The sequence below is a fragment of the Lepidochelys olivacea genome (assembly GCF_965140295.1).
Source record: "Lepidochelys olivacea isolate rLepOli2 genome assembly, chromosome: 2".
Lineage (NCBI taxonomy): Eukaryota > Metazoa > Chordata > Testudines > Cheloniidae > Lepidochelys > Lepidochelys olivacea.
The window spans coordinates 184720007-184735529 of record NC_140412.1 but is presented as its reverse complement, the minus strand read 5'-3'; the positions used below and the strand labels follow the sequence as shown (position 1 = coordinate 184735529).

Genomic DNA, 15523 nt, shown 5'->3' with positions numbered 1-15523 from the left:
CTTGGGTAATGACCAAAAGGACGAGATCGTGGATACAAAAGGCAGAAATGAAGTTTCTCTGCAGGGTGGTTGAGACCAGGTGAAGAGCTCGGCTATTTGGGTGGGCCTTGGAGTAAAGCCGCTACCCCTCTGGATCGAGAGGAGCCAGTTGCGGTGGTTTGGGCACCTGATAAGGATGCCCCCAGGGAGGCTTCTGTTGGCACTCTACTGGGCACATCCGACTGGGTGGAGGCCCCAAAGCCAACCCAGGACATGCTGGAGGGATTGTATCTCCCAGCTGGCCTGGGAAGACTGGTGAATCCCTCAGGGGGAGCTGGAACACGCTGTAGAGAAAAAGGATGTCTGGTCCTCCCTACTTTCCATATTGCCGCCACAACCCTCACCAGGAAAAGCAGCATAAAGGAAAAAGAAGAAGAAGAAAAAAAACAAAACTATTTTATAGTTCAGTTTGTGATTGAGTATTACTGACTTGAGACATTTATTACATTATTTTTAATATGAAAGGCTATTTGTTCTGATGTCTGTTGAGTAATAAGATAGATGTTTATGTAACAATAGCGTACACATTTACTAAGCCATGTAGCTTTCTTACACAGTATATACGCATGCACACAGATGCTTGTCCTGAAAGGCACTGTGAGATAGCACGCTGCTGTGGGAGCGGTGTGCAGACTGGATGCAGATCCAAATTTTTGCATTCGCGCATGCCTCTACGAACATCGTTCCCGGCCAATGGGAGCTGCAGGAAGAAGCAGCGGCCAGCATGTCCCTGCGGCCCATGCCACTTCCCATACCTCCTATTGGCCGGGAACAGCGAAACGCAGCCACTGGGAGCTGCAGGCAGCCGTGCCTGCAGACGGTCAATGTAAACACTGTCTTGCGACGCACCAGCGGATTACCCTGATGGGCTGCATGAGGCCCATGGGCTGCAGGTTGCCCACCACTGTTTTAGATCATCTTGTGCCTTTGCAGACTAGATTAAAAGTGCCCGAAAATCAGATATCTTGTCCCTGTAGGTACTTCTAGACTGTGATCAAATCACCTCTTTAATAAGCTAAATAGACTGAGCTCCCTAAGTTTCTATATGACGCTATAGGTCATAACTATATGACACTTTTTCCAGCCCTCAAATCATTCTTGTGATTCTTCTCTTTAGAGATGGTTATGAACAAGAGACTACATGTGCAGTCACTCAACAATGCACTGTGATTTCCAAGCCGTCCTAATTTGGTCAAAATTAAATTACAACCATTTTTTAACGGGGCACATCAAAATCTGCCCTGCCTAAGGATTATCTTTTTGACAAGTTTCACTGCAAGATATGGAGACACAAAAATCACCTGTCTATGCTAGCACCTCCATGGTTGCTACCACTGAAAGACTACAGCAGTGGTAGTGTAACAGTGGCGATTTCCCTCCCGAAAAAGGCTAAAGTAACAACACCCCTGGAGGGCCGTATTCAGGAAAGCCATATGTCCATATGAGCCATATGTCCTTTCATAATAGTATATCAGAGGAAGGATGATCCTTAAGGCTAAAGCAATGGAGTTAAAGTTTGGCAATCTAGATTTAATTCCCACCAACTTTCTGTGAGACTTTGTGGCTCTGTGTCCTGGATATAGGTATAGAAAGCATAATGATCAAGTTTACAGGTGACACAAATCTGGGGGGTGGGAGGGACAACAATACTTTGAAGGATAGAGCTAAAATTCAGAGGGATCCTGATAAATTGGAGAACTGGCCTATAGATAACAAAATGAAATTCAACAAAGGCAAATGTAAGGTTCTATACTTAGGGAAGAAAAACTAAATGCCCAAACACAGAATGGGGAAAACTGGCTTGGCAGCATAACTGCTGAGAAGGATCTTGGAGTTGTGGTGGATCACAACCACAACATGAGTCAGCAATGCGACACTGCTTCAAAAAAAAAAAAGTAAATGCAATTTTAGGTTGTATTAACAAAGGCATAGCATGCAAGTCACAGGAGGTGATAGTACTGCTCTATTTGGTGCTGCTTAGGCCTCAGCTGGAATACGGTGTCCAATTTTGGTCACCAATGCATAGGAAGGACGTAGAGAAACTGAAAAGGATCCAGAGGTGAGTGATAAAGATGATCAAAGGGATGGAATGCAAACCAATAAGCTCCCAGTGGCCGCAGTTCGCCATTCTTGGCCAATGGGAGCTGCGGGAAGCGGCAGGTGAACCATGGCCACTGGAGGCCATGTCTCAGCAAAATTTCTCATGGCCCACAATCAGATTACACTGATGGGCAGCATGTGGCCCACCACCGGTTTAGACACAACAAATCCTGCATCTTGGCAGGGGGTTAAACTACATGACCTCTGTGGTCCCTTCTAACCCTATGGTTCTATGATATTAGCTAGAGTGAATTTGCAGTAAATTTTCACCATATATAAAAAGGTTGTATGTCCCATTATTTCACATATGACCACAGCAATCTGTTTTTATTAATCATGTTTATTATGGCTGTCCATAAATATTGCTTATCCACCATTTTCTTTTTGCATTTTTCTATTGTTTTCTTATAATAAAATGCAAAAGAGATGTAGCACAGGTTGTGGCGCACTAATATGGTACATTTAGCTAAGGAGATAGGCAGCTGTGTTGTGCATTAGTTGCAGCTTCTTCAAGTTTCTTATCTAGACCAAAGGAGAAAAAGTTGCAATAGTCCAGCCAACAGGGAATGAATTCTAACTACTATGGCTGTTTTTATTTTGTCTCACAGGCATGTACTGAGCCTTCTTGTTTGCTGGAGGTAAAGAGAGGCACTTCCAGCGATGGCTGCTTTCTCTATAGTCCTTAACAAATCCAGCATAACTCCCAACAGACATTTGTTCTTGATTGAGGAGAGTGGTAGCATTTTCCATCTCGCTGAGGAATTTGCCTCCTCTTACCTCACTTAGGTCTTTCTGGGTTTCATTTTAAAGCAGCTGCTCTTTATTCAGGGTCCAATCACTGTGTCTTCAATGTATTATTGATAGTACAGCCCATGCCATTGTATTATTCCCCTAAGGGTTGGTACATAGATGTTAAAGGATTGAACCCTGGCTGAAAGGCTGTCACAAATTTAATCAGTGTTGTCATGTTGGATGAAAATTTCTCACAACAGGAAGTCACAGGGTTAGAGGTTGAAAGGAGACAAGCTGAGTCCAAAAGCTGAGTACTCGGTCTACTAGCTGAATTTCTTTTCAAAATTTGGTGAGTGCTATAGTTGTGAAAGAATATCTACTGGCTTCGGTCATGACAACACCCTCATTTTATAACAATTCCTTTTGCTGTAATCTGTGAGATTTACATGACAACTGCAGATGATTCACTATTTCCAGATTAGTTTATCAAAATCAAAGAAAAGAATAGGTGCATAATTATGTTTTTAGAGTTTGGTTACACTACATCTAAAGACAAAAATAGTCATCAAATGGTGAAGGAATAAAGAGGCAAACAAATTATAACTATTTATATTGCCTACCATATAAAAATGCCTGCCCTAATTTAATTAACTCTCACCAAGACTACATTTCACATATTTTACATACTCAGTTGAAATGGTTTCAGATCAGTGCCAGCTCTAACAAGACACTTTTCAAAGCAGAAAAAAAGGGTACAGGAAATCTTATAATCCAACCAGTTACTTTTTGACTTAAAACCCTGCTGTGTAAATTGTCTGTAAACACAGCATGCAAACACAGACAGACTTGCACAAATTAGAGAAATCAAATGGATTCAAACAATTAATCTGTCTATCAATAGATCTTTAAATATGCACAGGCCCCCTTTAGAAGTCTGGCAAGAGACTGCACTATTAAAGATAAAAAAATTAGGAAATTTACTTTCTGATATCCAGAACTCCCAGTTTTCCTTAAAAACAGTCAAAACCTGACCAAAAAGTGATTTTTCCACAAAAATTATATCCAAAATTCAAGAGAAGTAAAAACACAAAGTTCTAATTTTCAGTAAGATTTTAAGCATCCTAAGTAATTTGATACTACCTAGACATTTAATCTGTGCAACTAACCTCCCTTACAAAATTGAAGACCGAGAAGTTGACTACTTGACTCAAACGATCAGCATTGTAGTCTTGGTTCATTGTGTAACCTTGCACGAGTTAATCTTGTTGTACCAGTTTTACCTTCTGCAAAATGAGGATAGCCTTATCCACTTTTGTAAAGAACTTTGACATCACATTAAAGTTCTTATAGTGCCATATACCATGGGAGATATATTTTAATACATTTCTCACAAAACCTAATAACTTCAGGGAATATTTTAAAAAGTTATTTCAATTAAAACAACTGGCTTGACTGTAAACATTACACTGCATCTGCAGACACTATAGCACTATTCTAACATATGAGAAGCAGAAGTGAAGTTGACTATAAATTAACAAATGAAAGTGACTAGTCTATCTTAATGATCCAAGATTAGCAAGTAACTAACTTTGACCTTTGTGGTACCTATACATCAAGCTTTGTACTCTGTATTTAAGCACTGTGACCTTCATTGCCACCACTGAACTATGCTGGCCATTGCACCAATCACCTTTAACCCACATATTAGTGAAGCTCTATTTGAGGGTGGGGTTCATTTCTATTCTTAGCAACCTAGAAAGATAGGGAAAAAATGTATGTAGTCCCTCTTATCAGGTAGCGAGAAATAATGAGAAGGGAAGATGTCCTCCAGATAGATAAAAGCTGAACATCACTCCAACAATTTGTAATTTCATCTTCTCGTCACCAGATGTCTATTGTTGGTCCTTCTCAGAATGCAAGCTCTTCAGCACAGGGAGCAGGACACCTCCACACCCTATCTGGTGCCAAGCACACTACAGAATTGTAGATGCACATTGTGGAAACGTCTGTACATCCAAGTTTTTTACTTAACATATGGATTGCACAGAAATTAGTGAAGAGTCATTCTAATAATCTCAACACAAAGTATAGGATAAGATGAGCTAAAAGGAAGATGTACTTTAACTATAAATAGAAAGAAGTCTCACCAGAAACAAATATGTACTTAGACAATTGAGTTACCTTTTGAAAACTGTGGAGTGGGCCCATATCCAACTAGTCCTCTAAAGAGGCTAGACAATGGTGAGGGACAGTACCATGCTGTGTTTAATGAGACAGTTTGACTCTTAAAGCACCAGGAGAGAACATACAGAGATTCCAGAAATAAGTACATCGTTACTTTTAAAGAAGTTTCAATCCATTTAAATAACCTAATTTTATTGAATTGGCATTGGTTCCATCTATTATACTGTAGGAAAATACTTTTTTAGCCCTTTCAAAGAGAACATTAGCTCAGTCCTCTTACATTCAATTAAGTTGGCTAACAGATGGACTATGATAGCCTGTATACTGGGCATGAAGATGGCTATGGTATTTTCTCTGAAGCAGTATACAAGAGCCTGATAGCTCTGCATGAACAAAGGGGGCTAAACCACCTGACAGCAGAAGGCACCATCATACAAGGTTTTAATAATACAAACTACTTTTACATCATTTTTAATAAGTTAGTTTCACTGTTCTCTCTGCAGAAGTCAGTTTCCCATATTGGTGCAGATCTTTCATCCAGCAAATAGTACAAAAGAGTTTTTATAGAACAGGAAAAGATGACTGAAAAACCACAATCGCCAGCAAAGCCATTGGCAGCTATAGCTAAAACTACTTTTCTTTTCTTTTTTTTAAGGTTGACTAGGTTTTAAGTTGACAGTCTCTAACTTAATACTGAAATGTGTTCTAAAATTAAGTTTCACCAATTTTGGAAAAAATTCTGAAAATGATAGTTACATATTCATTCTAGTACTTCCTGTTCACATGCACTAATATGATCTAGTTGCATCAAAAGTCATGGTAAGAAAGCATTTAGGTGGCCAAGTCAAGCACTCAAAAGTTAAGATATACCAGAATTTAGGTTGCCCATGCAACCTTAATCCTTCCCCCTTGTGTGTACACAATATGATAGCCTTTAACTGCATCATCATATTTTACTCTTCCCACCAGACCTCTCACCCTTTCAGCACACAGGATAGATGGTGGTTCAGAAAATGAAGCAGCTGCTCAATATTTTTAACCTCACCTTTAGTTGGTATCCCATCTTATTTACGGCACACTATCCAAAACCTACAGTAAACACAGGATTTTTCATTTCCTCATGTTCTTTTCTACACTCACCACCATAGTATCTGAGCGTCTCACACATGCTTTCCACATCTTTACAATGATGTAAGAGCATTATTTCCCCCATTTACAGGTGGAGAAAGGACAAGCTTGTCCGAGACCGTACAGTCGACTACTGGCAGAGCCAGGATTAGAATTTCCCCAACCCTGTGATCATTACGCTAGATTCTGCTGACTTACTGGTAGAGGTGCTGAGCTTCCAGAATCCCAGACTTCAGCTGCAGTTGAATGCTCAGTATTCCTCCATGTTATTCTGCGTTTCAAATTGTATACCCTGGAAATGAGGTACACACAACTAGGGCACCTGTCAACATTTTGGTTAATGTCACTTGCTCAGCCCTTCAGAAAAAGATGGCAGAGATGGGGATAAAACTGAGTTCTCTATGGCATTCACCTGCACAAGAGCATCATTTTTCTTCCTGCTGTCCTATGCCTTGTTCTCCACACAGCTTCCAAGTTCTAGAACAAATGAGGCAAGGATCCTGCAAATAGCCTCATTCAGTACACAACCCTGATTCATTCCCTAAGCATGTCTTATTGGTCATCTAGAAAAAAATAGAATGTGATTATGTAATTAAAAAATATCAAAATTAATGCATACAAGAAGTCAGAATTAAGATACATGGGCAACCTAAAAACTGACATTTCCTAATTTGAGTGTTTGACTTCGCAAACAGAACAATTTTCTTTATAACTAAATGTTCAACTTAAAGTACATTCTACACAGTATATTTTGTATGTAATTGGCTAGATTTTTTTTTTAAAGGAACAAGGTAAAAATATATTCCATCATATGCAACTTTAACAACCCTCTCATCATCCATAGTATCTGAACCCTTAACCTTTAGCACTGCAGCACAGCTTGAGCTCCAGGACTAACTACATTAGCTCTTAGCAGAAGACTGTTATATTAAAGAGGTTAGGGAGTGGGCCACTGGACCCATGTGCTGGGTCTGGTGAATTTTTTGGTTCAAACAGAATTTTGCTAAAGGTAGTCACAGAAATTTTGGGTGTGTTTCGAAAGACATCTTATCTGGACAGAAGACCATGCAAGGAAGGTTGGACATCAATGTTTGGATCTCTCCAACCCTTCTCACTGAGACTTTTGTACAATGGAGTCTCACAAGAAGGGTTCCTGAAAAGGAACAGAGATAGTGGGTTGGGCGTAGGCTCATTATGAAACAGAATAATATCCTGTTATCTTATCCATTACACATTGGTCCAGCAATTGAGGACCATAAGTGCCTGAAAAGCGTTAGACAGCTCCCAAAAGAAAGGGTTGGCGGCTCTAAATCCATAGAAGTAAATTTGTATCTCCTGACAATTCAAGGAAAATGAAAGATTTGCTGGCAATACAGGCTGCACAGAGTGACCTGCAAATTTAGTCTCTCCCCTTTTGTGGAAACTTTGCCTCTTCTTGAAGACAGTCATTCTCTGATGAAGACAGGTGAAGGATGTGGCCTTTGTGGGGCACATGACTGCTGTCTGATGTGTTTCCTTTTATGGGCTAGTCTGTAGACCCCAGGAGATCTAAGTGTTGCACTTAGATCCTTCAGAGGGTGAAGGGCTCCATCTGTTTTAGAGCCGAGTAACTCCAGTCCTTCAAAAAGGCGTACACTGTAGACTGCACCTCCTGAGAAAAGTCCAATGATCCTTGCAGCCATAAGACCTGTTATATAACTACTGATGTAGTTACTGAATGATATATAGCATCAGTTACTCCAGTGAGGCCGGGAAGCTGGTTTCGGTGACTAGTTAACCCTCGTTATCCAGAGTGGCACATTCCTCCTTTGTATGAGGCAGCTCTTGTTAACAAAGATGTGAACTTTTCATAATTAAGGAAGTCATACCTGGCCATCATGACCTTGTAATTAACACCACATAACTGCAAGCTAGCAGAGGAGTACGACTTATGGTCAATAAATCAAATCTGTTAGGTTCCCTGTGTTTTGGAGTGTTTTTTTCCTGACAACTTTTGATTAGCATCTGCCACTGTTGATGATGATGATACTGGCTGCATATAAGAGAACTCAGCCCCTGAAGATGGAACTTGATACTTTTCATCCACTTTGCAGGATGTGGGAAGCACTATAGGCAAGATCACTCGTGTAAGGTCCATAATGGCCTTGTTCATAAGAAGGACCATCTTCCCTGAAGAAACAGACTATAAGCTATTGATGAGTTTATGGATAGATTCCTAGACCTCCTCCATTGGGATTTGTAAGGAGTTAGAGACGGTCTTCTGGAGGTCGTGAAATCACCTAAAATTGTTCAAGATGTACTCAGGTGAACCACAGCACCACTGGTGGTTTAGGAAATTATAATGGGCCCAAACAGATTAACCAGAGGAACTGTGACATCACCTAAATGGGAGGACATGCCAGAGAAAGTCTGAGCAGGTAGAGGCTCAGGTGCAACCTGACATCACCATGGGTGTAGAAGGAGAAGCCTTAGAGTAACAAGTCCTGTCTGGGTAGTTCTATCTTCCCTGAGTAGTCCAAGGCACCTCAGTATGGGCATTAAAGGGTCAGAGCCTGGTGGCCATGGTGTCAGGAACCACGGCCACATGTCCTGTCTAGTGAGCATTCCAGTATCTGTCTTGAGAGAAATTCCTAGATTCTCTAAGCGAGGCTGAGGAAGGTGGAGATGACCTTCTGGGAGAGTACGTATGGGAATGTTCCATTCCCTAGCCATCATGTGAAGCCATCCAAGAGGACAATGAAAAAGGAGCATGCCAACTCCATAGATGGTGCCATACATGCGGGCATTGTTGGTAACACCAAAGCGATACTCTTCACTATAGACAGAGTGTGTCCTGGTGCCACCAGCAATACAGATGTGGACAGCAAGGGAGATTCTGGTTCGTACAGCACTATGAGGACTGTCATTGCTCTATGGCACAAGGGAACAACAACAGAGACTGTGCCATGACATCACGGTGAAGATCTAGAGATTACTACGGCTGTCTGCAGTGTTGGAAAAGCCTTTGTTGATGCCAATGTTAAAGAGCTGGAGGTTAACGGAGTTAAGTTGTTCAATTAAAGTTTTCAGCAGTGCCACTTTGGATAACTCATTTGACTGCTATCTCTGAGCTAAAGCCATGGCAGCACAGCAAGATTCAGCATTGGCAGGAACCACATGGGACCACAAAGTCTTGAAAGTAGAGCGGTACAGAGAAGAAATTCTTTTTGAGAAGATTTTCAAAAAAAAGAGGATCAACCGCTAGATGTCCTCTTGGCCTGTACTTTCTCTGATTATCTTTTATTGTGTTTGGCCACTCTAGAAGCCAGAGCTGAAGATAAAGCCCTGTGAGTCCACGAGCTAGCACTTGATCACTTCAGCACTGGGAGGTCATGGACAGTGGTGTCCTGAGATCTAGGCACTGATGCCAGCTTCATGGACTTGCCTGTGAGATATATCTGCAGTCGAGCCTTCGTCTGAGTCCTGCAGATAGCAAATTTTCCAGGATTTACAACTCCCATAAGCAGGGCAGGCATTTAGTTGCCCATCATTTTAATAAAGCATGGCACCCTCAAAAAAGAAACAGTATTTGAATCTGGGGAACCTGGAAGAATTAAGAGGTAGTGAAAGGAACTGAGTGGTGGTTGTTGCGCTTTGCCCTTTTACGCCCTTGACATGAAGCAGGAAGGGCTACATGCATCCTGGAGAAGAATTCACAGCTGGTGTGATAGCAGGGTTCTGCTTCCTCAACTAAGGGCTCCTGTTCTGGAAAGAAGAGGTTTGCTGGAAACAGATGGGGTCCACCTGACCAAGAAGGGGAAGAGCATCTTCGCACACCAAAGGGGAAAGGTGACAAAAGTCCACAGATAAGCATAAAAAAGTGGTCTTAACAGAGGGATAGATGTTTGGAGTGACATTGAAAATTACAATACAGTCTAAGGAGCAATAAAAAGGAAATCAGTGGGGGAACTACTTAACATCTTAGATGTATATACACATATGCAAGGAGTATGGGGAACAAACAAGAACTGGAACATTCGTCTGTAAAATAAATCGTAATTTAATTATCACCACAGAGACTTGGTGGGATAAGTTCTATGACTCGAATACTGGCATAGAAGGGTATGGCTTGTTCAGGAAGGACAGGCAGATAAAAAGTGATGTGGTGTTGCATTTTAGATCAAGAATATATACACTTGTTCGGAGGTCCAGAAGGAAGTGAGAGACAGACCAGTTGAAAGTCTCTGGGTAAAAATAAAAGGGGTAAAAATATTATATTATATATATATATATAAATAATGGCATGGTTGGGATCTACTCCAGAGCACAGAACAAGGAAGGTGGAGGAGGCGGCAGCATTTCAAAGACAAACAGAAATATTCAAAACACAACACCTGGTAACAACAACAAAACACAAATTTTCCAAAAAGTTCTTGGACTGTATTGGGGACAACTTTTTTGTTTCAGAAAGTGGAGGAAATAACCAAGGGGACTGCCATTTCAGACTCAATTGTGACCAACAAGGAGGAATTGGTAGCAAATCTGAAGGTAGAAGGCAATTTGCGTGAAAGTGACCATGAAATGATAGATGTCCATGATTCTAAGAAAAGGAAGGAGTAAGAGCAGCAGAATGAGGATAATGGACTTCAAACAGGCAGACTGACAGACACAAAGAACTGGTAGATAGGGTCCCATGGAAAGAAAAATCTAAGGAAAAAAGGCGTTCAGGTGAGCTGGCAGTTTCTCATGGCAAGAATATTGAAGACACAACTGCAAACTATTCCGATGCAAAGGAAAGACAGGAAGACTAGGAAGAGGTTAATATGGCTCCAACAGGAGCTCTTAATGACCTGAAAATCAAAAGGAATTCTAAAAATGTATAAACACGAACAAAATGCTAACGAAGAGTATAAAAGAATAGCACAAGAATGTATGGACAAAATCAGAAAGGCTAAGGAACGAAATGGGTTACCCTAAGCAAGAGAAAGAAAAGGCAATAAGAGGAGGTTTTTTAAATACATTAGGAGCAAGAAAAAGACAAAGGAAAGCATAGGCCCTCTACTTAGCAGGGAAAGAGTTAATAATGTGGGCAGTCAAGTGATTAAAAAAAATTAATCCTGATTAAAGTTTTAAATCACAGTGTTAAACAATAATAAAATACCATTTATTTAAATATTTAGGATGTTTTCTATATTTTAAAATATAGGCTGGGGCTTCTCTCCAGCTGAGCTGCTAGCTGGGGCTTCGCGCCTCTTCCCTCTGCTGCCTGCTGGGGCTTCGTGTACCCCCACCCCTTTCAATGGAGCTAGTCTCCACACCGATGCCTCCCTCCCCGCACCCAAACGCTGACCTCCCCCCAACCTGAAGCCTCCTCCTGCACCCCAAACTCCTCTTCCCTGGCTCCACCCCAGAGCCTGCACCCCCCTTCACCCCAACCCCAACAGGCGTTAACTGTGATTGACAGCCCTACTTATAACAACTGATGACTAAGGCTACTATTTTGTCATGGAGATCACTCAAGTAATGGAATCCACCCGGGGGGGGACCCCCGCCCCCAGATCTCCCAGCTGCTGTGAGCAACGGGAGCCCCTGGAGCTGCGAGCCACAGGGGGACCCCACAGCTCCGAGCTGCTGGTGGCGTGGGACCCTGGAGCTCTGAGCCCCCAGGAGCTCTGAGCTGGGGCCCCTGCAGCTGCCAGGGCTGTGTGGAGACCCTGAAGCTCCTCATTTTGTCATGGATACTTTTAGTAATAGTCAGGGACAGGCATGGGCTTCCGTGAATTTTCTTTATTGCCCATGACCTGTCCGTGACTTTTACTAAAAAAAAAAAAAATCTGTGATAAAATCTTAGCCTTACTGATGACATCAAGAAGGGCGAGGTGTTTAATGCCTATTTTGCTTCAGTTTTCAATCAAAAGCTTAATAGTGACCAGATACTCAATTAATATTAACAAGAGGGAAGGAACACAAGCCAAAAGAGGAAAAATATGTTAAAGAATATTTAGATTATTTGGACATATTCAAGACAACAGGGCTTGATGAAATGCATGCTAGGACACTTAAGGAATTAGCTGAAGCAATCTCAATTGTCAGCAATTATTTTTGAGAAAGCATAGAGGGCAGGTGAGGTCACAGAGGACTGGAGAAGGGCAAACATATCTTTAAAAAGAGGAACAAAGAAGGACCCAAGGAATTACAGACCAGTCCACCTAACTTTGATACTTGGAAAGATGTTGGCATAAATTATTAAACATCTTGTAAACAAATACAGAGTTATAGGGAACGTTCAGCGTGGATTTGTCAAAAACATATCATGCCAAATCAACCTAATTTCTTTCTTTGACTGTTACTTGCCGAGTGAATAGGGGAAGCAGTCGACTTATATCCCTGCAAGCCTAACGTTTTTCAACTGAATTGAAAAGGTGTGCACTTAGTCTTCTTTCTAAATGCCCCTGCTTATAGACACTGATATTGGCAGGTACATGTAAACCATTTTCATGACCACAGACTGTAATGTCACAAAAACAGAATGATGTCTTCAGTACAGCATCCACAAGACAAAAATTGGACTGTAAGAGTGGAAGTTCCAGAACAATCCAAAATATCTGAATTAATATTCTGTCAAATTCAGGGCCCCATAGAACTTGGCAGTTAATCTGCCATACACCGAGCATGCTCACAACTTCAAGTTGACAGTGGGGAGAGAGAGTGCAGAACCTCATCTCCAAAACAGAACAGCTTAAGAGAAAGGAAGATCTTCTTTAGTTGTTTCCAAAGTGGGACCAGTTTTTCACATTTGGGGCCAGATCTCTAAAAGAAGTCAGCTCTTATTTAAGCACCTAAAGAAGATTAAGTATATCTTGATTTTAGTGCAGTTCCACATGACATTCTCCTAAGCAAACTAGGGAAATGCAATCTAGATAAAATTCATATGGCGAGTGCTCAGCTGGATGAAAGACCATACTCAAAACAGTAATTATCAATGATATACTGTCAAACTGGGAAGGTGTAAGCAATGGGGTCCCACACGGGTTAGTTTTGGGTTTGGTACTAGTCAATATTTTCATAAATGACTTGGACAATGCAGTGGAGTGTGTGCTTATAATATCTGTAGAGGACACCAAGCTGGGAGGAGTTGCAAACGAACAAAAAACAATACCTGGACACATTTAGTCTTGAGAAAAGACGACTGAGGGGGGACCTGACAACAGTCTTTAAACATGTTAAGGGCTGTTATAAAGAGGATGGGAATCCCTTGCTCCTCATATCCACTGAAGGTAGAATAAGAAGTAATGAGCTTAATCTGCAGCATGGGATATTTAGGTTATATATTAGGAAAAGCTTCTTAAGGGTAGTTGAGCTGTGGAACAGGCTTCCAAGAGAGTTGGCAGAGTCCACATCGTTGGACGTTTTTAAGAACGGGTTGGACAAACACCTGTCAACCATGGTCTAGGTTTACCTGGTCCTGTTTCAGCAAAGGGAACTGGACGTAATCCTTTCAAATCCTTCATTTCTATGACTCTATGAATCTGAGGTAGCACACGCACCACATGGAAACTGTTGGCCAAAAGACTGCAAACTCAAGCACTTGCACACCATTAGTGGAATGTTTATATGAACAATCATTCTAAAGAGAAGCCCCTGATCTCAAAGATGTGTTTGGGGGTGCGTGTGTGTGTGTGGAATCCTTCCCGACATGATGCCCCCACAGACGGGGTAACGGCTAGCCAGGGCTCTGCACTAGGTTCAAGGAGCCAGCCAGGCTCAGCTTTTTTTACCTCTCCTCCCAGAAAGGTTGCCTTCTCCTGGTATTCCCAGTCAGTTTCTTGCTGCTGCTTTGATGAATGCTCATGTTCAGTTATTTTAACATGATGACAACATTTTGCTGACAACAAGTGACAAAGGGGAAACGGCAATTTTAAAAAGTCTCTCTCAAACCTGAGTGGCATTTCATGAGGCCAAGAAAAGGCATTTTTCTGATCCCAAAGCTTCATCTCTGCCAAATTTCAAAGGCCTGCTGTAAACAATGAAGGCATCACAACTTTTCTTAACAAGGTCCCCAGAAACTTTTGTAGTGGAAAGTGTTGGAAAACCTAAATATAGGGATCACTGTGAGCTCCCCCTATTATGCTCATTCACTACCCTACAACTCTAGGAGCATTATTTTACTTCAGCTCTTTCATGGCTCAATATTTGATAGTGAGGAACTGCTGCTATATTGCCAAAGATGTGATTATGTAACTATTTTATCTTATGAAATGTGATTAAATATAGATGTTCTCTGTTTACCATGGTTTCACAGTATAAAGATGATCAAATTCTGCCCTCAGATTGCCTCTGCAAACCCACTGAAGTCAACAGGATTGCATGGGTGCAACTAAGTGCAGAACTTGGCTCAATCTTTCTCTATTCCCTTCTGTACTATGGGTCCTTGCCTTCCAGTAAATCCCAGTTCTTTTCATACTAGAACCATTCCCAGTAAGTAAATCCTCATCTACTGTTTATACATCTCCAATACCTGACGCTTAGTAGGACCAATTTCCTCCCTGCATCAACTTCTTCTTAAGACTCCTACCAACTTCCAGTTGCTCGCCTCTGATGAATATTCACCTGCCAGTCACCTACAAATTAAGGTGAGCTAACAATTGTGCTCCAGAAAATTTTAAACCCAACCTATATTCCTGAATAATTTTTTGAAAATTATGAACTTCCCCTGAAAGTTATAACACAGAATTTCATGTGTAATATCCACTAGAATTCAACATAAACAACCCAAAGCATGGTATAAATCACAGCAGAGATAAATATAGATTTTCAAAAAAAATTTGGACTAAGCCATTTCTTTAGAAAACAAGTAACCAATTACTTTAGAATAAATGAGTAACAGCAACAATACACTTTAAAATGTTACAATAATATATTTTTAGCTTAGTTTGATTTAAGCTACTACGTATTTAAATACTTCAATTTTTATAACAATTGTTAAATACGGCAACTAGTTATTGTTGCCACCTTAAGAACTATGCATTAAACAGTTTTAATTTTTATGGCTGCATTCTGGGTTTTTCATTTATTCTTTATATGTTAGATAATTTAATATTTACAGACCTCTCTGGCAATGTGACTCAAGGCTTCATCTTCTGCAGAGAATCTATCTTTTACTGGAGTTCTTTTCCTCCCCGATCCAGGAGTCCCCATTTTTATTCTCTAGTTTCTGGATTTCTTTTGCAAGAATGAACTGGTCAAAACTCAACTTTCAGATCTGAAATAAAATGCATAAATATAATCAGGTTTTTTTTTTCTTTATATGTAACACACTAAGCACTTAAGAAGTCTACTTACATAGTAAGATTTCTCTGGC

General features: G+C 40.9%; 1 protein-coding gene across 5 annotated transcripts in view; it reads right to left on the bottom strand.

The window, feature by feature from the left end:
• The window catches only part of LRRFIP2 (LRR binding FLII interacting protein 2), a 140746-nt gene that overhangs the window by 108470 nt on the left and 16753 nt on the right, over positions 1–15523 (bottom strand). For all 5 annotated transcript variants that reach the window (XM_084620172.1, XM_084620168.1, XM_084620169.1 and 2 more), the window contains exon 2: positions 15271–15424. In XM_084620172.1, the coding sequence (XP_084476298.1) occupies positions 15271–15360 (90 nt within the window). In that variant the 5' untranslated portion in view covers positions 15361–15424. The remainder of the gene's footprint in view (positions 1–15270; positions 15425–15523) is intronic.